Source organism: Elephas maximus, chromosome 22, assembly GCF_024166365.1.
Source record: "Elephas maximus indicus isolate mEleMax1 chromosome 22, mEleMax1 primary haplotype, whole genome shotgun sequence".
Classification (NCBI taxonomy): domain Eukaryota; kingdom Metazoa; phylum Chordata; class Mammalia; order Proboscidea; family Elephantidae; genus Elephas; species Elephas maximus.
In genome coordinates this window covers 43,101,574-43,124,279 of record NC_064840.1, presented here as the reverse complement: position 1 = coordinate 43,124,279, position 22,706 = coordinate 43,101,574, and the positions used below count along the sequence as shown (strand labels likewise).

The following is a 22,706-nucleotide window of genomic DNA, read 5'->3' as shown; positions in this document are numbered from 1 at the left end:
TAATACGCAGAGTGGTGTCAAACATCACGAACCTACCCCTCCACCATACAGCTGAAACAGCTGAAGTTAGACTTCAGATATATACTCTGTTGTATTGTGCTAATAAGGGCCTACACTGTTGAAATAGGCCCACATAGGTCTATGGAGGAGTAAAAGGCATTCAAAGTCCACGGACCGCTTATGCCTTTGCTTAGGCAAAGGAGCCATTTCTGCCCTGAGTTCCCAGCTTAGGGGAGCCACCAGATCATTTTTCCCTGTTTCTTAATTTGTTCTCTCTCCAAGGCCAGAAGGTTGGCTCAAGGCACACGCAAATCCTACTTCTAGCCCAGGGAATGCAGCTATCACTTATGCCAGCCCAGGACCCCTTGCAGAGTGTGGAGGGGTCAGTTAAGTGGGAGAGAGTTTTTTCCACAGGGGCGTTGTTTGGTCCATGCAGCAGATTAGATGCAAGTACTCATCTTTTTCCAAGAGTGCTGCTTTTCGCTGATTCTGGAGGCATGAGTGAACTCTCCACCACTTGGTCTCTCCCAATGTGGAAGATGCATCCAGAGCACCACTGCTTACCTCCCCAAATTCACGCCAGCGGATCCAGCCTGCAGGATGCTGATTCCAACAGGGTCAGGTCTAGCAACTCCTTGCTGCTTCTGAACCGTCTCTCCCTCCCCCTACCACTCAGTCTGATTCTTCAACTTTGCCTTTGATGTTCAGGGCTCCTAGACTGTCATGTATAATCAATTCACTTGTTTTTTCAGGTCTTTGTTGTAAGAGGGACCACTAGAAGCGTCTGACTACTTTGCCACCTTGGCTTCATCTCTGCTTTTTAATACTTTAAAGAGGTCTTTTGCTGCAGATTTGCCCAGTGCAATGCATCCTTTGTTTTCTCACTTGCTGGATCCATGGGTATTGTCTGTGGATCCAGGTAAAATGAAATCCTTGACAACATCAATCTTTTCTCTGTTTATCATGATGTTGCTTATTGGTTCAGTTGTGAGGATTTTTCTTTTTTGTATGTTGAGGCGTAATCCATACTGATCTTCATCAGTAAGTGCTTCAAGTCCTCTTCACATCAGCAGGCAAAGTTGTGTCATCTGATTAACGCAGGCTATTAGTGAGTCTTCCTCCAATCCTAATGTCCTGTTCTTCATGTAGTCCAGCTTCTCGGATTATTTGCTCAGCATACAGACTGATTAGATCTGGTGAAAGGATACAACCCTGACTCACACCTTTTCTGACTTTAAACCACTCAGTATCCCCTTGTTCTGTTCAAACATTTGCCTCTTGATCTAGGTATGGTTTCCTCATGAGCAAAATTAAGTGTTCTGGAATTCCCATTCTTCACAATATTATCCATAATTTGTTATGATCTGTACAGTCAAATACATTTGCATAGTCAATAAAACATAGGTAAACATCTTTCTGGTATTCTCTGCTTTCAGCCAGGACTCATCTGACATCAGCAATGATATCCCTGGTTCCACATCTTCTTCTGAATCCAGCTTGAATTTCCGGCAGTTCCCTGTCAATATACTGCTATAGCCACTTTTGAATGATTTTCAACAAAATTTTACTTGCATGTGATACTAATGATATTGTTCAATAATTTCTGCATTTGATTGAATCATCTTTCTTGGGAATAGGCATAAATATGGATCTCTTCCAGTCGGTTGACCAGGTACCTGTCTTCCAAATTTCTTGGCACAGATGAGCGAGCACTTTCAGCACTGTATGTGTTGAAACTCTCAATTGATATTCCGTCATTTTCTGGAGGCTTGTTTTCTGCCAATGCCTTCAGTGCAGCTTGGACTTCTTCCTTAGGTACCATCAGATCTTGATCACATGCTGCCTCCTCAAATGGCTGAATGTCAACCAATTCTTTTTGGTTTGGTGAGTCTGTGTATTCCTTCCATCTTCTTTTGATGCTTCCTGCGTCATTCAGTATTTTGCCCATAGAATTCTTCTCTGCTGTGACTCGAGGCTTGAATTTTTTCTTCAGTACTTTCAGCTTGAGAAATGCCAAGCAAGTCTTCTATTTTGGCTTTCTAACTCCAGGTCTTCACACATGTTATTATAATACTGTCTTCTCAAACTGCCCTTTGGAATCTTCGGTTCCGTTCTTATACATCATCATTTCTTCCATTTGCTTCAGCTACTCGATGCTCAAGAAGAATTTTCAGAGTCTGTTCTGACATCCATTTTGATCTTTTCTTTCTTTCCTGTCTTTTTAATGGCCTCTGGCTTTCTTCATATATGATGTCCTCGATGTCATTAGCACTATTTATCCACACACATGTTCTCTCTCTTGCTCCCATTTAGAATGGTGGTCAGCATCCTTCAGCCATAAGATAGCAATCGAAATAATGTCATTTACTTTTATCACTTGTTCTCCTTTAGGTGGCAATCTTGCTTAAAAGAAAACAAGAAACAACATACACTGACTAGATAAAAATGTAGAGTGCGCTCAAGTATTCTTCATCTTCCTCTTAGGAAAGACAGTCATCATATCTATTTTTACCAGTTCTTTACATATGCTACTACTACTGAGAGGTAACCCCTTTATAAAAGAGTGGTTTACTTTTCGTACATTTATTGTTATTGTTCTTTTATTTCTCAGTTGAAATAGGAGAGAGATACAGGAGAGACTGGGGAAAAAACTGTAGCAAAAATGTTAATCTAGCTGTAAGTCATTTTATTGTTGATAATCTCGAAAAATAAACATTTTTACAAAGCAAGAGGCTAAGAAAGTAAACAACTTTATGAGACAATAGGACTAGCAGTATGGAAAATATATAAAAATATGTATAATATGTAAGTTTATTTTAAATATGTACATCTACATGCCTGATCTCAATGAAGAAATCTGCTCCTTAAGGAGAGAATAGCAGTGTACAGATCTACGGCACCTACTTTAGGATCAAAATTCCTTCCAAAAATGTTCCTAACAGTGTAAAGATTAATTCAAAAACATACACTATATGTTTATTACTTTCAAGATTATATATTGTTGAGAAGCAGGAAAAAGATTATAAATGTGTTGAGAAACGGGAAAAGAGATTAATGTCCTAAAGAAATTCACATTCTGGTACAGAATACAAACACACACCAACAAAAGTCAGAACGAGATAAAAACAAAGTTTTTGAAGTATCTTAAAGTGGAAAATTCTCCTTTAAATTCAGGTAACTCAAAATTAGAAGAAAAAAGATGTCACAAAATTTGGTTCTTAAAATTCTTTTAGTTAGACAATTTAGAGGCTGAAAATTAATTTTATTCTAGACACATGATTACTATTTTAGAAAATAAACAATTTTTCCCCTGAAATGGGTAGGTTCATTCTTACTTGATTCCTTCCATAGCTATCAGTTAAGCAATTTTTTCTCAAATAACTTACTGGGGAATCTTCTTCACACTCCTTCCACTCCTGATAAAGGTCTCTCATGTCCAACAACCTGTTGTCCAATTTTTCCAATGACCAGATCTGCTTTCCTTTTCCTTTTCTTCTCACCTGGATTGCAGGTTCACTAAGAACAGAGCCTCGCTGCAAAGATAGTGAGAATGACTGCATGAAACAACAAAACTAGCCATCACTGAAGTCAGACCTGAACATTCTTATACCTGCCCGTCAAATGCCATTAAGTTGAAACTGCCAATTTTCTTTAATTTGTTAATTACGAAACTTATCAGAAAGGTTACAAATTTATTATAATGCCTTTATATCCACCTACAATCATACCTACCTACAATCAAAATTTTAATTTAAGTATAAAGTTTATATATAAACCTAAATTTAAACGATGATTGCAGGTGGCTATAAATTTAAAACCCAAAAGACTAGACCATGTTTAAGGAGAAGTTAAAATGAAAATGTTTTATTTGAGCCTCCATAGGAACTAAAAAAAAAAAAAAAAAAAATTTTTTTTTTTTTTTTTTTTTTTTTTTTAGGAACATACACTTTCGATGGGTAGAAAGAGTCATCTGCATTGAATAGCAAGAGAAAGCTTGTTGGAACCAATGATTAAGAAACTATCTTTTACCTTTCAAAAGTTAAAATTTCAAGTTTTTTTGAATGGGTAGTTTCTTAATGTGTTACAAAACACAAAATATTTAAAATAGTAAACTGAAAAGTCCCCAACTCACCCATTTGGAGGCAACAAATAATATCAGTTTCCAAAGACAGTTTACGCATACACATAGTTTGAACTTACTACTAAAACAGTACAGAACTAGATAGAGGTGGTTGTTATACAACACTAAATGCCAAAAAAACTTTTTCACTTTATATCTCCCCCAGAGAAGTATATCTAATCAGTTATATAATCAATTTGACTTTACCTTAATTTATCTACTGTCCTGGTATGTCTACTTAGAATTTTGGAAAAGTGTGAAATATACCGATTCTCTCATTTACATCTTGCTTATAATCATTTCCAAAGAAACAGAATTTACATAATTAAACAAAGACTTGCAAAATGTTGGGGTCCAAAATTACAATTCTGTCACATACTTAAAAGGTTCCTCTATCATATATTCAGTCAGCTAGTGAATAAACATGAAAATTCTATTACTAATCTGTAGGTAACGGCTTTTCCCAGGGAGAATCCTAAGACTCAGACGAAAAGATAATGGGCAATATGGTATAGCTATCATGACTTGGCCTCTTGCAAATAACTACAACAATGATTGAAAAAAGGAAAATAAATCTCTAACCCTTGCCAAAAATACCCAGAGACAGGCGACTACAGATGATAGGAGTGAAGAGCAGAACAAAAGGCTGTGCTCACAGTATTCTCTGAACGCTAAATGAAGTAAGAGTTTTCAAATACTAAAAAGAAAGTCTTAACTGGATTGAAAACTGTAAGACCCACCCTGGACTACAAAGACTATCTCCTTAGGAAATATTTCCTCGTTCAGTACCGCATTCTTGTTGAAATCTGAATACACTTATCTATTTAAAGCAATGAAAGTACAGTGAACTAATAGCTGCCTGGTAAAAATGCTTCAACTCCACCAACGTTAGTTAACTCTAGCAGCAACAGGAACACCCCTAATGAACACAGTCAGGTGCATGGGATGAGAGAGATACCCAGAGTGACCTGAGCTGCTTCTAGGTCTCGGCTTGGTTGCACCAAGTCAGAGTTGCTCCTTCCTAGTAAAGCTCAAATGGGATACAGAGAAAAGGGCTACAGTCATACTTTATGTGGAAAAAAATTCAAAGTTTCTATTTTTCACCTCAGACATTATAAAGTGAAAGAACACCCTGTTCTTCTCAGTATCCTAGAAGAAGCTGAGCCCTGTACATTCTGGCCACGATTAACTTCCATTATTTTTGTCTATGAGTCCCACCCAGAATTTTCTCTACAATACCAAAAAGCAAATGAATAAACTTCTGGGTAAAACCTTTGAAATGAAACACAGACTATACCGACGGCAGTGGGTTTGGGTATACACCAGAAGGCATTTTTCCATAAGGTAAATTTCCATCATATTCAAAATACCTTTACTGCTCAAAATATTAAGCATCATATTTGCAAATATCTACTCTGGGCAAAATCTTGACCTAGATGCTGTGATGTTATAAGAGAAAGAAAAATATAATCCTTGCTCTCAAATTAGAATAAAACACCCAAGAAGGACTGATGAAAGCTTTGCCATGTGCAATACTGCAGGAGAAAGAGAATACATGGCCCCTCAAAAAATCTGTCATCTGAATGTAAAATTCTACCTAATCCATCAAAAAATTGTTTGAACATGATTAAGAGCTAGAAAAGAATCTCAAAAAAAAAATGAAAACAACTAAGTGGTATGGATAGGAAGATTTCATGGGGTTGTCCCCTTATATTTCATTATGCTTATTACATTATACAAAAAAGACATTTGTGATCTTGAATACATATATGAAGCAAGCAATAAACAATTCTACAGAACACTCTATTAGCAAGTTGAAAGCAACAATGGTATAGGTAAAATGAGCACCTAACTTACTGGGGAGAGGTATTTAGAGTGGCTACAGACTGAAGGGGGGAAAAAAACACTTTGGGGAGATTAATAAGGAAAGACATCTCAGAAATATTTTAAACAGATTTGAAGACCAAGAGTTGAGAGAATGAATTGGCAGGGTGGGAGGGGGTAAAAGAGGTAGAAAGTAAAATCCTAGTGAATAAAGGATATATATGCACAATATGCACAAAGGCAGAGAATGAAAAGGAGCTAAGTTCTACTTGAGAGAGCCTAGACTGAGGAGCATACCCACTGTTATTTAATAACACTGATACCTGTGTTACTTAATAAAATAAAATAAAGTAATTTTATTCATTCATGTCTACACCCCTTCCACTCAATTAATGGCAACCTCACCTTCTTGTTGGCATCAAGGCTGGAGGCTGGAATCTGTAGGGTAACTTTATATTCCGTTCTTTTATCCAGTTCTTCTGCAATGTAACTAGCTTCTCTCACCAAGAGATTGGCTTTAACAATTTGTTCCCTCAACCTCATCAGGCTATTATTCAATGTTGCTTCTCTTTTGCAAAAAAAGGAGATGGGAGAAGGGAAGAGATAACATATAAAGCAGTACATGAGAATATTATATAGTATATATTATGATAATGCGAAAATACAAACCAAGATTTGAAATCACATTTTGTAAACAAGGAACATATTACTGACACCAACCCATGCACACACTTGTATCTGGGCTACTTTATAAGCACTGGCATACATTTGTTAACAAACTGGCCTTCTATTAGGGCAGTGCTTCTCAAACTTGACTGTGAATACAAATCACCTGGAGATTTTGACTCAGGAGGTCTCGGGGATGGGGTAAAGGGATAAGCGTCAGAGATTCTGCATTTCTATCAATCTCCAGGTCATAGAATACTACCTGTCTGCAGACCAAACTTTGAATAGCAAGAGGTTAGTTATGTAAAATCTGTAGCCATGGGATAAAACGTTTCAGTGCAATGCTAATTAGCCCATATAGAGATCAAACTTGCATTCTGAACCTCATAAGCACCATGCTTTACCCACCTGAGCTAATCAGTCCAGAAAACCAACTTTTTTTTTCCTTTGTTAAAAAAGCATCTACCCAAGCTTCAGAACCTAGAGCGTAATACAGTGATAAAGTATAACTTCTAAGTATAAATACTTATTTAAATTTAAAAGCCATACAAACTGAAAATGGGCTAGCACCAAACATAGGCAGTTTTGAATAAATCAATACAAATGGACAGGAAAAAAAAAAAAAAAAAAAAGATGGTCCCAAGGGGTTCTTGGCTGCAACACTCTTAATATAATTCTTTTACAAAGTAATGTCTCAGTTTTTCCATTCTGTATCTTATCAAGGTGGGTTAAAGGTGATAAGAATATGCAATATATGTAATAAGCCTCCATGTACCACCTACCTCTCCTCAGCCCACTGCCTTAAGCGTTGTTGAGCACTGGGCGAGTGGAAAGGGAATCTGTCCATGCTACTACGATAGTTTTGTTTCTCAGGAGACAGCCTTCTTCGTAGCTGCTCCAATTCATGTTCATACATGAGCCTCTGGCGTTCTAATGCAGATCGTTTTTCTTCTTCATGCTGTTGTTCTAGGCTCTTCAATATTGACTGCATTGGATCTAAACAAGTTTTTTTAAAAAGGTAAACACTAAAACATAATGTTCTTCAAATGTTTCTCTATGTTGTTATATTAGTTAAAAACCTGAAAAACATTTCTGAATTCTAAAATTTTAATACAAAATTGGGGAAATTTAAATATGGGTTGAATGTTAGAGAATATTTGGGGATTATTACTAACTCTATTAGGTGTGATAACGCTTATAAAATGCTTACGTAGAAGAATGTCCTTATTCTTATAAGATGCATGCTGAAGTATTTAGAGGTGAAGTATATAATATCTGCAACATACTTTCAAATCATTTGGCAAAAAACAAACAGATATAAATATAGTAATAGATTTTTTTAAAAGCAGATGTGTTAACAATTCAACAATTGTTGAATCTAAGTGGTGAACATAGAGATATTAACATTTTTGTACCTTTGAAATTTTTCACATCAAAATCAGAATAAAAGAATATAAAGAACTCTGTAGTACATTAAAGCAGTTTAATGTATTAAAAAATTTTGAACCAGCTTATACTTTTCATAATGACAAGGGCTTAAAATTTGCTACAAAGTTTGAAATCATATTCCTTGGAGAAAATTAGGGGGAGTGAGAAATTGGGTAACAGCCACACAAACAATATAAACAAACAAATAATAGAAAAGAAAATTGAACTGGGTTACACTAAGGTCACATACACTCATTTATTTCATTAATTCCACAGACATTTACTAAGGCACTAATATGTTCCAAGCATCATTCTAGATTCTAAGTAAACAATAAAGAATAAGATATACTCTCAATTCTTAAAAACTTAAAATCCAGTTCCAAGGGAATTACTCGGCTACTTCAAAAATGTACATGCATGAAATATACATAAAATCAGGGTGAGAGCTTCTGTCTAGTTGTCCATATCTTATTTCAAAACATTTTTACTTAAGTAGAACTTAATGTTCCAAACTACTAATAGATAAAAATATAACAATGTTGTCCAACCTTCAATTTAGAAAAAAAAAAATTATATATATATATGTATATGTCTGAGTAAAAAAAGAAAGCATCTGGTTAATCTATGAAATCAGTGTAGAAATTGGTCAAATGGTTTTAACCATGGATTTTTTTTTTTTTTTTTGAAGTACCATCCTAATATCTCAAGGGTCTTAAAAACAATTGGAATAAACTAAGCTTTCCATACTCCTAAATTCTCTCGTGTTTTTATTTATTCTAAGTTGGTTATATTCTAAGTTATCATCCATATAGAAAGAGCAGGTCTATTCAATGTTCTCCCTGTAACCTAAGATATGGCTGATGTTCCAGAAATTCATTATAATAATAATAAGCAAGTGACAGTCAAGTTTCAAAACTGAGAAATTCTTATCAACCAAAATAAGGCTTGGAATGATTTGATTATATAGCAAGGCAGAATGGATGTTTTTATAAATATATTAAATTATTGAAGCCAAGAATACCAAAGATGAGTATGGAGAACAGAAATACAAAGACTTCCTTTCTTAAAAAAAAAAAAAAGAAAAAAAAATTTTTTTTTTTCTTACTAACATTTAAAAGGTCTCATTCTCCAACATTTTAACACTCTACCAATTTTAAAAGATTGTAAAATACGTAACAGATTTGCTCACCATTATTCCCAAGAGCCTTCATGGTAACTTCCATCTGTGCATATTCATAATTGAAGTTAATTTCACTAGAAACCTCACTGGAGGAATCTCCATCTACATCCAGCTGCTCAGAACTGTTATCATTCTTCATGGAGTTGTCGTGTTCCTCATCCTCACTTTGTGCTTTCTTTTTCTTTTTAGGCAAATTGAGTCTTGGGGAAAGAAGAATAAAGAATATTCTTTTCTAAATAAAGATATATATTGATTCACTGCATTCAAGAAATATTGGTATTTGCTAGGTCCCAAGGGGATACCATGCAAGTATAAGGCAATTGCTGTACTCAAGAAGTTTATACTCTAGTATAAACTTACACAAGGCCACATATACAACTGTTACAATCCAGGTGAGGATCACTTTTGACAAGAATAATAAAGGAAGGTACAATAAAGTAGGAAACCAATTGAACTGAGACATAAAGGACAAGAAATTAGGGCCTTAGGGCAGATGGAACAGCATGAGAAAAGATATAGAACTAGAAAAGCTCATATTCTTTGTTTGCAGAAATTGAAAAAAAAAAAGAAGAAGAAAAAAATTTTTTTTTTTAAGAGTAGAATAAATGAGAAATACACAACATTTGTATATCAGAGATTGTTAAAGGTAAAGCTGTAAAGATCAACTTAACCTAAACTATGAAGGTTTTGAATACTAAATGTGATGGTTAAAATCGTATGTCAGCTTGGCGGGGTCTCTCAAAGTGTTTTGGCAGTTGTATAATGTTGTGATCACGTCCCTGTTGATGTTTGATATGGTACCAGCAGGGGCGGGGGTGTGGCCTGTGGTGGTGAGTGGTACTGGCAAAGTCAGGGCCTGTGATGGCTCATTGCCCCCTCAGTCTTCATGTCTCCACCCTCCTCTGCCTACTTCCTTCTTGCTTGCCTTGTCAGGGCTTTTGCTTGTTCTAGATTCTGTAGCTGGATCCAGTTCATCTGACCTCCAGTTCCTGGGACTTGAGCTAGCAGCTTGCCTGCTGATCTTGAGACTTGTCAATTTTCACAGCCTGCTACAGGCTGTTGGTCTTAGGTTCGCCAGCCCTTGCAGCTATGTGAATCAGCAGAAGTTTGTAAAAGCCCTGCTTTCCTGCAGTTCTTGGGTTCACCAGCCTCTGTGGCTATATGAATCAGGAGAATCCTCTTACCTGTTCCCATGGACTTGGGATGTTACCTAGCCTCTAAAAACCGTGTGAGCCATTTCCTTGATATAAATCTGTGTGTGTGTGTGTATATACATTTACACACACAAACATATATACACACATGCTTTACTGGTTTTGCTTCTCTAGAAAACCCAGCCTAAGACACTAAAGCAAGGAATTCACACTTGATTTAGTTGGGGAAGGAGAGAAAGGAAGACAACTTCTCTACACACTTTGTATCACTTGACCCTTTAAATAAAAATATCAACTGATCTACAAGTAAAGGATTTCCCTTAGCTATGCAAAAAAGTCAGTTTGATATCTGAAGTACAATGACCAGGAAAAAAAACGTACCAGGATTTTAATTATATACAGTAGCCAGCCTAACTTTCCTAGCCAATACAACACCAATTTTGTTAGGAAAAAATATATATATATGCAGTCCCAGGTAAGATACTTTCTTTCTCAGCCTACCTTGCAACTAAGAGGCAAATTCTGGCAAATGAGACATAAGTGGAAGTTTGTTGGAGACTCTGGGAGACTTCTGCTTTGTTAATCAAAAGGATAGTCAGGGCTACTGCTGCTGTATTTCTCTTTTTCTTCGTATATGCCTAAAAGCAGTTTTGATGGCTAGCTTAAATTAGCCATCCTTAGGCCATAAAAGAAATACCAAGAAAATCACAACCATTCAGCAATGATATTTTTGAGACTTAACCAATGCCAACAACCATCTCCCTTCAGATTTCTTCTTTTGTGAGATAAATAATGTGTTTAAGCTATTATAATCAAGCTAATCACTATTTGCAGATGAAAGCATTCCTAAATGAATTACCAACCTTATTGTATGGATGAGTAAACTAAAGCCACTACTGCTTATCAATAAAAAAAATAATAAAAAGATTAGCATGTCAGAAAACAATTAATGGAGGGAAAGATTAATTAAAGATTAATGAAGATCTTTGTACCACATGGTGAAACAATCATCTTCCAAATTGGAAAGAAAAATGAAAAAATATGTAAGCAAATTCATTAGTCATCATGAGTGTACCATTCATATGTCCCTAGAGTTCAAACCATTATATATATAAATAAATATATATAAACAAAAACAAAAAACCAAACCCGTTGCCACTGAGTTGATTTGGACTCATAGCAACCCTACAGGACATGAAGAAGTGCCCCGTAGGGTTTCCAAGAAACAGCTGGTAGATTCGAACTCCCGACTTTTTTGTTAGCAGACAAGTTCTTAGCCATTGTGTCACCAGGGCAATGGTTATTTACATAAATTACTATATTTTTACACAAATAATGCATGTCTTATGGGTTTGTTTGCTGGCCACACCCTCCCCCCCATGGGACACCCTCACAAGTGCAGGCATGTCAATCCTCTTCCACATGTTGCTGGAAAAAATATTAGCATAGCGCACTTACGAAAATACCTCATGGGGAGGGAGTGCAGACAGCAAACAAACACAAAAGAAGCATGTTATTTGTATAAAAACACAAGGTCTGTGTGTATGTGTATATATATTTATAAATATATATACATAAATTTTAAATATATACATCCATATATAAACACATATACATATATATGAAATAAACAATATATATAGTAAATAAATAAAACAATACAAAACAAAGTATAATTTTTATAATATTAAGTTTATATATTCTATTTCAGAGTATAATATTAATATTCTCTCTCTTCAAGGGCCATGAAAAATGTCATACCTGAAGAAGTGGTTGTTTCCCCATAATATCCTGTCACCATGGTGTAGCTGTATAGGACTGGAGACACAGGAGCCATTTACAAATGTTCTGTTGGGAGAAGAGGTCAAGTACATGAATAATAATTATCTTGTCTTCTGCATTAATCGTCCAATACTATAGAGATCTAGTTACCAGGAAAAGGAAAAATGATCAAGTCCCCCAAAATAAAACCTGCTCTTGGTGCATTTTTTTATATGTATTTACTTCTTTGCTGACTTACCTAAAATGCTTATAGTAATAAAGTATAATATATTATTATCCTCTATCTTTTCAAAGTTCTAAATTTGTTATACAGGTAGTCCCCAACTTACAACAGGGGTCCCTGGAAGAATCCCGTCTCAAATCAGTCATGACGTAAGTCAAGTACCTCTTTGTTTTGTTTTCATTATTATTGCCTTTTATTATCTGTTTCTTTATAGATCTGATATTTATTTGTCTTTGGGGGTTGGAAAAATATAAACTTACAGATATATTTTAACACTGTATGTACTGTAACATTTATGTAGTATAAGGAGCCCTGCTGGCATGGTGGTTAAGAGCTCGGCTGCTAACCAAAAGGTCAACAGTTGGAATCAACCAGCCACTCCTTGGAAATTCTATGGGGTGGTTCTACTATGTACTATAGGGTAGATATGACTTGGGATCAACTTGACGGCAATGGGTAACAGGTTTATGTAGTACATATTGTTAACAATAAGATGGAAAAACAAAAAGACAGTCATAAGTGTGATTCATCATAACTTGAACACATTGTAAATTGGGGACCACCATAGCTTTTTTTTTTTATATAGCATATTTAAAGAATAAATATGGAGCCACTACAGCCAACAATAAAAAAGATGGCAGTGAACTCTTCAAACAGGGATTGGACTGGATTATGAGACAGAAAATGATACTGATGAGGAATTAGCTTCTGGGCTCAAGTAGACACATGAGACTCTGTGGGCAGCTCCTGTGTGAAGGCAAGATAAGAAGGCAAAGGGGGACCGGAGCTGGTTGAATGGACACAGGGAATACAGGGCGGAGAGGAGGAGCGTGCTGTCACATTAGGGGGTGAGCAGCTAGGGTTACATAGCAAGGTGTGTATAAGTTTTTGTATGAAAGACTGACTTGATTTGTAAACTTCCACTTAAAGCACAATTAAAAAAAAAAGATGACCCTTCTGTCTCTGTTTCTGCCCTCTAGTGAACTGTCAACTCCTGGGGAAAAAAGTGGTTAATCTTCTGTACACTAAACATGATTGATTCTTTCTCGATAACCTGTATCAGTTCTACAACCTGGAATAAAGCTCTCATTCCTCATCACCACCCCACCCTTATCCCCCTAATCCTACTCATCTTTCAAATTCCAGTTTAGCTTCTATATCCTCTGTAAAGCCTGTTGGTCACTCCAGCCTACAGTATATTTTCTTTAAATTCCTTTTACAGATTGAATTGTGTCCCGCCAAAATATCTGTCAACTTGGCTGGGCCATGATTCCCAGTATTCTCTGATTTCCACCATTTGTCATTGATATGTTTTTCCTATGGGTCATAAATTGTATCTCTATGATGCTAATGGGGTGGGATTAACCACAGTTATATTAATGAGTCAAGACTCAATTTACAAGATTAGGTTGTATCTTAAACCAATCTTTTTTGAGATATAAAAAAGAGAAGCAAGCAGAGAGACAAAGGGACATCACACCAACAAGAAAGCAACAGCAGGAACAGATTGAGTCCTTTCGACTCAAGGTTCCCGCTGAGAAGATCCTAGAGCAGGGGAAGATTGACGACAAGGACATTCCCCCAGAACCAACAGAGAGAGAAAGTCTTCCCCTGGAGATGAGGCCCTGAATTTGGAGTTCTAGCCTACCAGACTGTGAGAGAATAAAATCCTCTTTATTAAGGCCAACCGCTTGTGGTATTTCTGTTATAACAACACCAGGTAACTAAGAATTTGGCACCAAGAAAGTGGGGCACTGCTGTAACAGATACCTAAAATGTGGAAGCAGTTTTGAAACTGTGACTGGATAGAGGCTGGAAGAGTTTTAAATTGCCTTGAAGAGAATGTTGATGGAATTACGGACATCAGACAATTCTGATGAGGACTCAGGAGGAAATGAGGACAGCTATTAAACTGGTGATGGAGCAGATGTCGAAAAGCAGCAGCACAGAAATGGCAGAAGTAGAAATCAGGAGACCAGTGTGACAGGGCACTTGAGCCAACCCGTGGAGTGAAAGCTGAGTGCCTTTGCACAGGAGGCTTCCTGGCGGAGTGTGATGCTCCAAGCACTAATCGGTGGAGTTTGGCTTGCTGACCCACAGAGCAAGCCACCTGAGTGCCTTCCAGCTGAAGTTTACTGGTGGGGTGGGGTGCCCTCAGGCACTTATCAGTAGAGATACAGAGCTTTGGAACACTTATCCCAGCAGGGCAGTCTTGGGCAGTGAGGACAGAGGGACGAAAAGGCCAAGGAACCAGGAATCAGAAGCTGAAGAAACAAGGAACAAAGGAAGCCTGACTGCCTTTGTCTCAAAAGTTGTGGCCTCAACTTCTAGGGTTTCAAAGGGTGGAGCCATGGCCTGTGGTGTTTGTAAGGGTGGAGTTACCGCTCACATGGACTAAGAGAATGGGGTGGCCCAAAAACGAGGGAGCAGAGTTGCTGTTCCAGTGGGCCTGGAAGGTGGAGCTGAAGCCCAGGGCCAAAGGGCCTCCACTCAGAAACTGGGAAGTGTGGCCAATACTTAGAGTCTGGAGGGCATGGCCACTGCCTAAATGGTGTCAGAGAACAGAGGATTATTTTCAAGCCTTGAGAGCTAATGTAATGTATTCTTCTGACTTGCTTGGTGCTTGTTACCCCTTCTTTCACTCCAGTTTCTCCCATTTGAAATGGAAATGCTTATGCCCGGTCTATCATCGTACTTTGGAATCAGTCAACCTGTATTCTAGATTTCACAGATGAAGAGGAATTCTTGGATTTTGCACTTGGAGTTGATTTAAGACTTTTGCTATAAGATTATGAGGTAAGTGTGTTTTATGTGTGGCAAGGACATGAATTTTTAGGGACCAAAGGGTGGAATGTTAAGGACTGAATTGTATCTCCCCAAAATATCTGTCAGTATGGCTGGGCTATGCATGATTCCCAATATTGTGTGACTGTCCACCATTTTATCATCTGATATGACTTTTTTGTGTGCTGTAAATCCTATCTCTATGATGTTAAGGAGGAGGGATTAGCGAGTTATGTTAACGAGGCAGGAATCAACCTACAAGATTAAGTTCTGTCTTAAACCAATCTCTTTTGAGATATAATAAGAGAGAAGCAAGCAGAGAGACAAGGGGACCTCATACCACCAAGAAACAAGAGTCACGAGAATAGTGTGCCCTTTGGACCCAGGGTCCCTGCACTAAGAAGCTCCGAGAGCAGGGAAAGATTGATGACAAGGACCTTCCTCCAGAGTAGAGAGAGAGAAAGCCTTTCCTCGGAGCTGGCACACTGAATTTGGACTTCTACCCTCCTGGACTGTGAGGGAATAAATTTCTCTTTGTTAAAACCATCCACTTGTGGTATTTCTATTATAGCACCACTAGATGAATATAGTTGTTGTTAGGTGCCCGGGAGTCGGTTCCAACTCATAGCGACCCTATGTACCACAGAACAAAACACTGCCCAGTCCTGCGCCATCCTTACAATCATTGTTATGCTTGGGACCATTGTTGCAGCCACTATATCAATCCATCTTGTTAAAGGTTTTACTTTTTTCCGGTGACCCTGTATTATACCAAGCATGATGTCCTTCTCCAGGGTCTGACCCCTCCTGACAACATGTCCAAAGTATGTAAGATGCAGTTTTGCCATCCTTGCTTCTAAGGAGCATTCTGGTTGTACTTCTTCCCAAATAGATTTGTTCGTTCTTTTGGCACTTGAGCATATATTCAATATTCTTTGCCAACACCACAATTCAAAGTATCAATTCTTCTTCGGTGTTCCTGATTCATTGTCCAGCTTTAACATGCATATGATATGATTGAAAATACCATGGCTGGAGGCAAGGCCAAGATGGCGGAGTAGTCAGATGCTTCTGGTGATCCTTCTTACAGCAAGTGAAATGATTATATATATTACAAGCTAGAAGCCCTGAACACCAAAGGCAAAGTTAGGATGGTGGACTGAGTGGCAGAGGAGTGGAGAGACGGTTCAGAAGCGACAAGGAGTTGCCGAAACCTGACTCAGTGGGAACTAGAGCCCCTCAGGCAAGATCCCCTGGCACGACCACAGCAGGGCTGGTGGTAGCAATGGGGATGCAGTTTCCTCAGGGAGAGACAGAGAGCCACACAGTCCACTCACTCCTCCAGAATCAGAGAAGAACAGCATTCTCGACAAAAGTTAAGTACTTGCGTTTATTTTACCATCCCCCCAACCCCAAGCTAGCTTCAGTGACTGTCAGTTTCTCTGGGACTGAGACAGGTTCTGCTGCGTGCCTTGAGCCATTCTCCTAGACTTTGAGAAGGAATAAATTAACAACTGGGGTAAAAGATAATCTGCCAACTCCCCTAAGCTGGTAACACAGGGCAGAAGTGACTACTATCCAGGCACAAACAGTCCATGGATTTTGAACACCTTTTACCCCTGCATGGACCTGTGGACCCATTTCAGGATCTTAGGCCCTTGGTTGGCAGTCTGCAATGGTGTATGTGCCTGAGATCTGACTTCAGCTGTTTCAGCTATGCAGTGGACAGGCGAGGGCTTTTGACACTTGACACTGCTTTGCCTATTAAATAGGTTCCTCACCTACCCAAATCAGGGGCCTAAGGACTGGCGACTCTACCCACATCACCTAACCCCCTGCGACAGGGGTCCAAGGATAAGTGGTGCCTCTCAGTCCTTAAAACCAAAAGCACTGGGTGCCCATTGGCTGGCTGCAAAACCCAGCCACCTGTGTGCTCTAGGGAATAGGGACATGATTTCCTCACAGACACGTGGGGGACGGTTGTCAGCGCCCTGCCTCACTCAGGGCATAACCCCCTGCTACAACCAGATACCTGTGCCTACACCAATTACCCCTGCCCCTCTAAGAGTGTAGGACAGGGCCTGCACCACACACTTGGTGACTGGCTACCTGGACACCGAGCTGAATCCAAGAAAAGTGAATGGACTTCTAGACTCATATACATGACAATAGCTCTAGACATCTGGTGAAAGGACTTTAAAAGCTTCAAAAGTGCAAATAATCAAGCTAGCTCACTCAAGCAGCCTATTTGGGCATCTCAAAATAAAACAAAGCAAGAAGCTACAATACAGTAACCAAACATAAAATAAATTAATACAATAACTTATAGATGGCTCTGAGACAACACTCTATATCATATCACATAAACAAGCAGACGATGATCACTTTAACGAGCTCTCAAAATGAAAAATCTTGCAGACCAAGAGGTGTTCCTGGAATTACCAGAGGTAGAATACAAAAAATTAATATACAGAACTCTTCAAGAGATCAGGAAGGAGATCAGGCAAAACACAGAACAACTCAAGGAAGGAACACACAGATAAAAAAGGCCTATACTAAGAAAATTAAAAAACACCACTGCAAAAAACCAAGAGAGGCCTGTATAACTGGGAAAACATAACTTGCTCATGGATAGGAAGACTCAACATAGTAAAAATGGCTCTTCTACCCAAAGCAATCTATAGATACAATACAATTCTGATTCCAATTCCAATGACATGGAGAAACAAATCACCAACTTCATATGGAAGGGAAAGAGGCCCTGGATAAATAAGGTATTACTGAAAAAGAAGAACAAAGTGGGAGGCCTTACTTTACCTGATTTTAGAACCTATTATACCACCAGCACTGGGTGTTTTTTATTATACCGCCAGAGTAGTCAAAACAGCCTGGTAGTGGTACAACGGATGCATAGACCAATGGAAAAGAATTGAGAATCCAGACATAAATCCATCCACATATGAGCAGATGATATTTGAGAAAGGGCCAAAGTCAGTTAAATGGGGGAAAAGACAGTCTCTTTAACAAATGGTGCTGGCATAACTGGACATCCATCTGTAAAAAACTGAAACAAGACCCACACCTCACACCATGCACAAAAACTAACTCAAAATGCATCAAAGACCTAAATATAAAATTTAAAATGATAAAGATCATGGAAGAAAAAATAGGGACAATGCTAAGAGCCCTAATACATGCCATAAACAGTATACGAAATATTAGTAACCATGCACAAACACCAGAAGAGAAACTAGATAACTGGAATACTAAAAATCAAACACCTATGTTCATCGAGAAACCATGATGGTGTAGTGGTTAAGAGCTATGGCTGCTAACCAAAAGGTTGACAGTTCAAATCTACCAGTTGCTCCTTGGAAACCCTATGGGGCAGTTCTACTCTGTCCCATAGGGTTGCTATGAGTCAGAATCAAATCAACGGCAATGGGTTTTCACGCTCATCCAAAGACTTCACCAAAAGCGTAAAAAAGATTACCTACAGACTGGGAAAAAGGTTTTAGCAATGACAATTCCAAACAGCATCTGATCTCTAAAATCTACAAGATACTGCAAAAAATCAACAACAAAAAGACAAATAACTCAATTAAAAAATGGGCAATGAATATGAACAGACACTTCACCAAAGAAGAAATTCAGGTGGAACAGACACATGAGGAAACACTCATGATCATTAGTCATTAGAGAAACGCAAATCAAAACTACAATGAGATACCATCTCACCCCAACAGGGCGGGCATAAATCCAAAAGACACACCCCAACAAGGCTAATAAATGTTGGAGAGGACACAAACTAATAAATGTTGGAGAGGTTGTGAAGACACCAGAACACTTACACACTGCTGGTGAAAATGTAAAACAGTACAACCACTTTAGAAATCAATTTGGCGCTTCCTTAAAATGCTACAAATAGAAATACCATATGATCCCGCAATTCCACTCCTTCGAATATATCCTAGGGAAATAAGGGCCTTCATATGAAGAGCTACATGCACACCCATGTTCACTGCAGCACTGTTTACAATAGCAAAAAGATAGAAGCAACCAAGGTGCCCATCAATGGATGAATGGATAAATTATGGAATATTCACACAATGGAATGCTACACAACGATAAAAAATAAAGATGAATCCGTGAAACATCTCATAACATGGACCGATCTGGAAGGCATTCTGCTGAGTGAAATTAGTTGCAAAAGGACAAATACTGTATGAGACGACTATTATAAGAACTCAGGAAATAGTTTAAACACAGAAGAAAATATCCTTTGATGGTTACAAGGGTCAGGAGCGATGGAGAGGGGTATTCACTAATTAGACAGTAGACAGGAACTATTTTACGTGAAGTGAAAGACAACACACAATACAGGAGAGGTCAGTACAACCGGACGAAAACAAAAGCAAAGAAGTTTCCTGAATAAATCCAATGCTTCCCAGACCAGCGTAGCGGGGGCAGGGGTTTGGGGAACATGGTTTCAGGGGACATCTAGGTCAACTGGCATAATAAAATCTATTAAGAAAACATTCTGCATCCCACTTTGGAGAGTGGCATCCGGGGTCTTGCTAGCTAGTGGCCATCTAACACGCATCAACTGGTCTCAACTCACCTGGATCAAAGGAGAATGAAGAACACCAAAGATACAAGGTAATTATGAGCCCAAGACACAGAAAGGGCCACATAAATCTGAGACTACATCACCCTGAGACCAGAAAAACCAGATGGTACCCAGCTATAACCGTTGACTGCCCTGACAGGGAACACAACGGAGAATCCCTGATGGAACAGGAGAACAGTGGGATGCAGACCTCAAATTCTCAAAACAAGACCAGACAAAATAGTCTGAATGAGACTAGAAGGACTCAGGAGGTCATGGACCCCAGAGCTTCTTCTAGCCCAAGGCTGGAACCATACCCAAAGCTAACTCTTCAGACAGGAATTGGACTGGGCTGTAAGACAGAAAATGATACTGGTGAAGAGTGAGCTTCTTGGCTCAAGTAGACACATAAGACTATGTGGGCAGCTCCTGTCTGGTGTCGAGATGAGAAGGCAGAGGGGGACAGCAGCTGGCTGAATGGACATGGGGAATACAGGGTGGAGAGAAGGAGTGAGCTGTCTTATTAGGAGGGAGCAACTAGGAGTACATAAAAACCAAAAACCAAATAGCAAAAAAAAAAAACAAAAACAAAAACCAAATAGCAAGGTGTATATAAATTTTTGTATGAGAGACTGACTTGATTTGTAAACTTTCACGTTAACGCACAATTAAAAAAAAAAAAGAAATACCACGGCTTCGATCAGGCTCACCTTAGTCTTCAAGGTGACATCTTTCCTTTTCAACACTTTAAAGAGGTCCTCTGCAGCAGATTTGCCCAATGCAATGCATCTTTTGATTTCTTGACTGCTGCTTCCGTGGCTTTTGATTGTGGATCCAAGTAAAATGAAATCTTTGACAACTTCAATCTTCTCTGTTTATCATGATGTGGCTTGCTGGTCCAGTTGTGAGGATTTTTGTTCTCTTTATGTTGTGGTACAATCCATTCTGAAGGCTGTGGTCTTTAATCTTCATTAGTAAGTGCTTCAAATCCTCTTCACTTGCAGCAAGCAAGGTTTTGTCATCTGCATAATGCAGGCTGATGAGTCATCCTCCAATCCCAATGCCCCGTTCTTCTTCATACGGTCCAGCTTCTCAGATTATATGCTCATCATACAGATTGAATAGGTATTAAAAGGCACACCTTTCCTGACTTTAAACCACTCAGTAACCCCTTGTCCTGTCCAAACAACTGCCTCTTGATCTATGCACAGGTTCCTCATGAGCACAATTAAGTATTCCAGAATTCCCATTATTCACAATATTATCCATAATTTGTTATGATCCACACAGTCGAATGCCTTTGCATAGTCAATAAAACACAGGTAAACATCCTTCCAGTATTCTCTGCTTTCAGCCAGGATCCATCTGACATCAGCAACGATATTCCCGGTTCCACATCCTCTTCTTAATCCAGCCTGAATTTCTGGCAGTTCTCTGCTGATATACTGCTGCAGGAGCTTTTGTACAATTTTCACTAAAATTTTACCAGCATGTGATATTAATGATATTTTTCGATAATTTCCGCATTCAGTTGGATCACCTTTCTTGGGAATAGGCATAAATATGCACCTCTTCCAGTCAATTGGCCAGGCAGCTGTCTCCCAAATTTCTTGGCATAGATGGGTGAGCACTTCCAGCACTGCATCCGTTTGTTGAAACATCTCAATTGATATTCCTTCAATTCCTGGAGCCTCGTTCTTCACCAATGCCTTCACTGCAACTTGGACTTCTTCCTTCAGTACCATCGGTTCCTGATCATATGCTACCTCTTAAAATGGCTGAACGTCAACCAATTCTTTTTGGTATAATGACTCTGTGTATTCCTGCCACCTTCTTTTCATGCTTCCTGTGTCATTTAATGTTTTCCCCATAGAAATCTTCACTACTGCAACTCGAGGCTTGAAAATTTTCTTCAATTCTTTTGGCTTAAGAAATGCCGAGTGTGTTCTTCCCTTTTGGTTTTCCATCTCCAGCTCTTTGCACATGTCATTATAATACTTCACTTTGTCTTCTCAAGCCACCCTTTGAAATCTTCTGTTCAGTTCTTGTACGTCATCATTTCTTCCTTTTACTTTAGCTACTCAACATTGAACAGCAAGTTTGAGTCTCTTCTAAAACCATTTTGGTCTTCTTTTTTCCTTGTCTTTTTAACGACCTCTTGCTTTCTTCGTGTATGATGGACTTGATATTATCCCACAACTTCTCTGGTCTTCCGTCATCAGTGTTCAATGTATCAAATCTATTCTTGTGATGGTCTCTAAATTCAGGTGAGATATGCTCAAGGTCGTACTTTGGTTCTCGGGGACTTGTTCTAATTTTCTTCAGTTTCAACTTAAATTTGCATATGAGTAACTGATGATCTGTTCCACAGTCACCGCCTGGCCTTGTTCTGACTGATGATATTGAGCTTTTCCACCATCGCTTTCCACAGATGTAGTCGATTTGTTTCTCACGTATTCCATCTGGCCAGGTACATGTGTATAGCTGCCGTTTATGTTGGGGAAAAAGGTGTTTGCAATGAAGAAGTCACTGATCTTGCAAAATTCTATCATGTGATCTCCAGTATCATTTCTATCACCAAGGCCATTATTTTCCAACTACTGATCCTTTCTCTTTGTTTCCAACTTTCGCATTCCAATCACCAGTAATTATAAATGCATCCTGATTGCATGTTCACTCAATTTCAGACTGCAGAAGCTGGTAAAAAAAATCTTCTATTACTTCACCTGTGGCCTTAGTGGTTGGTGCATAAATCTGAGTAATAGTCATATTACCTGGTCTTCCTTGTAGGCGTATGGATATTATTCTATCACTGACAGCATTGTACTTCACGATAAATCTTAAGATGTTCTTTTTGATGATGAGTGCAACACCATTCCTCTTCAAGCTGTCATTCCCAGCCTGGCAGACCATATGCCTACCTGATTCGAAGTGCC

The 22,706-nt window shown here is 38.5% G+C and overlaps 1 protein-coding gene across 5 annotated transcripts in view; it reads right to left on the bottom strand.

Moving 5' to 3' along the window:
• The window catches only part of KIF13B (kinesin family member 13B), a 346,406-nt gene that overhangs the window by 133,516 nt on the left and 190,184 nt on the right, over positions 1-22,706 (bottom strand). For all 5 annotated transcript variants that reach the window (XM_049865676.1, XM_049865675.1, XM_049865679.1 and 2 more), the window contains 5 exons: positions 12,134-12,220; positions 9,228-9,418; positions 7,393-7,606; positions 6,350-6,512; positions 3,387-3,533 (listed from right to left, as the gene is read on the bottom strand). In XM_049865676.1, the coding sequence (XP_049721633.1) occupies positions 3,387-3,533; positions 6,350-6,512; positions 7,393-7,606; positions 9,228-9,418; positions 12,134-12,220 (802 nt within the window). The remainder of the gene's footprint in view (positions 1-3,386; positions 3,534-6,349; positions 6,513-7,392; positions 7,607-9,227; positions 9,419-12,133; positions 12,221-22,706) is intronic.